Genomic DNA, 1,215 nt, shown 5'->3' on the forward strand with positions numbered 1-1,215 from the left:
TCTCTCTCTCTCTCTCTCTCTCTCTCTCTCTCTCTCTCTCTCTCTCTCTCTCTCTCTCTCTCTCTCTCTCTCTCTCTCTCTCTCTTCTCTCTCTCTGCATTCATCTCTCTCTGCATCTGTCCCTCTCCCTCGCTCCCCCCTCTCTCTCTCTTAAGTATTTGAGTAATTGACCCTCACATCTCTCTCTCTCTCGCGCGCGCGTGCGTGATCACAGGTCAGTACTGCGAGGAGGACGTGGACGAATGCGCTCTCATGTCGTACATCTGCCGCAACGGCGCCACCTGCGTCAACTCCTTCGGCAGCTACCAGTGCATCTGCGTCAACGGCTGGACGGGTCCCGACTGCAACGAGAACATCGACGACTGCGCCGTCGCCGCCTGCTTCAACGGCGCCACCTGTCATGATCGCGTCGGCTCGTTCTTCTGCGAGTGTCCGCCGGGACAGACCGGTACGTCGCGGGGGGCGGGGGCAAGGCGGGGGGCGGGGGTGAGGGGCGGCGCGAGTGGTTGGGGAGGGGGGAAAGCTGCTAGTAGCGTGCGTTGATTCCGTGTATATTACTTTATGTTACGTTTGTGTCTATCGTGTGTGATTCTAAATAACGCGACTATCGCGCACACCTCTCCCCTACCTCATGCGTGCGTGCATTTATCCACCCATTCTCCACCTTAACCTCACACACACCTCTCCCCTACCTCATGCGTGCGTGCATTTATCCACCCATTCTCCACCTTAACCTCACACACACCTCTCCCCTACCCCATGCGTGCGTGCGTCTATCCACCCATCCTACACCTTTACCTCACACACACCCATCCCCTACCTCACACACACCTCTCCCCTACCTCACGCGTGCGTGCGTCTATCCACCCATCCTCCACCTTAACCTCACACACACACCCATCCTCTACCTCACGCTGCGTGTATGTGTATTGCAGGGCTGCTGTGCCACATTGACGACGCATGCGTCAGCAACCCGTGTAACGAGGGCTCCATCTGTGACACGTCGCCGATCGACGGAAGCTATGTCTGCAATTGTCCGATGGGCTACTCCGGCAAAAACTGCGAGAACGACATCAACGAGTGTCTGGCAGGTGGGTGGCGAGCAAGGAAGCAAGCAGGGGGGTGGGCGTGGTGCGTGGCGAGCGGGGGGTGGGGCGTGGGTGGCGAGCAAGGAAGCAAGCAGGGGGTGGGCATGGGTGGTGAGCAAGGAGCAAG

At 58.7% G+C, this 1,215-nt stretch overlaps 1 protein-coding gene across 1 annotated transcript; it reads left to right on the plus strand.

Moving 5' to 3' along the window:
• Window positions 1-214: 214 nt before the first annotated feature.
• Window positions 215-1,091, plus strand: LOC106820426 (neurogenic locus notch homolog protein 1-like; the record flags this gene model as incomplete). The annotated part of the gene is made up of 2 exons (XM_014824943.1): window positions 215-448; window positions 936-1,091. Coding segments are annotated over exons 1-2 (352 nt in total), but the record flags the coding sequence as incomplete, so codon positions are not given.
• Between the last annotated feature and the right edge of the window lie 124 nt (window positions 1,092-1,215).

The sequence above is a fragment of the Priapulus caudatus genome, unplaced genomic scaffold (assembly GCF_000485595.1).
Source record: "Priapulus caudatus unplaced genomic scaffold, Priapulus_caudatus-5.0.1 Scaffold13132, whole genome shotgun sequence".
In the NCBI taxonomy this organism is placed as follows: domain Eukaryota; kingdom Metazoa; phylum Priapulida; class Priapulimorpha; order Priapulimorphida; family Priapulidae; genus Priapulus; species Priapulus caudatus.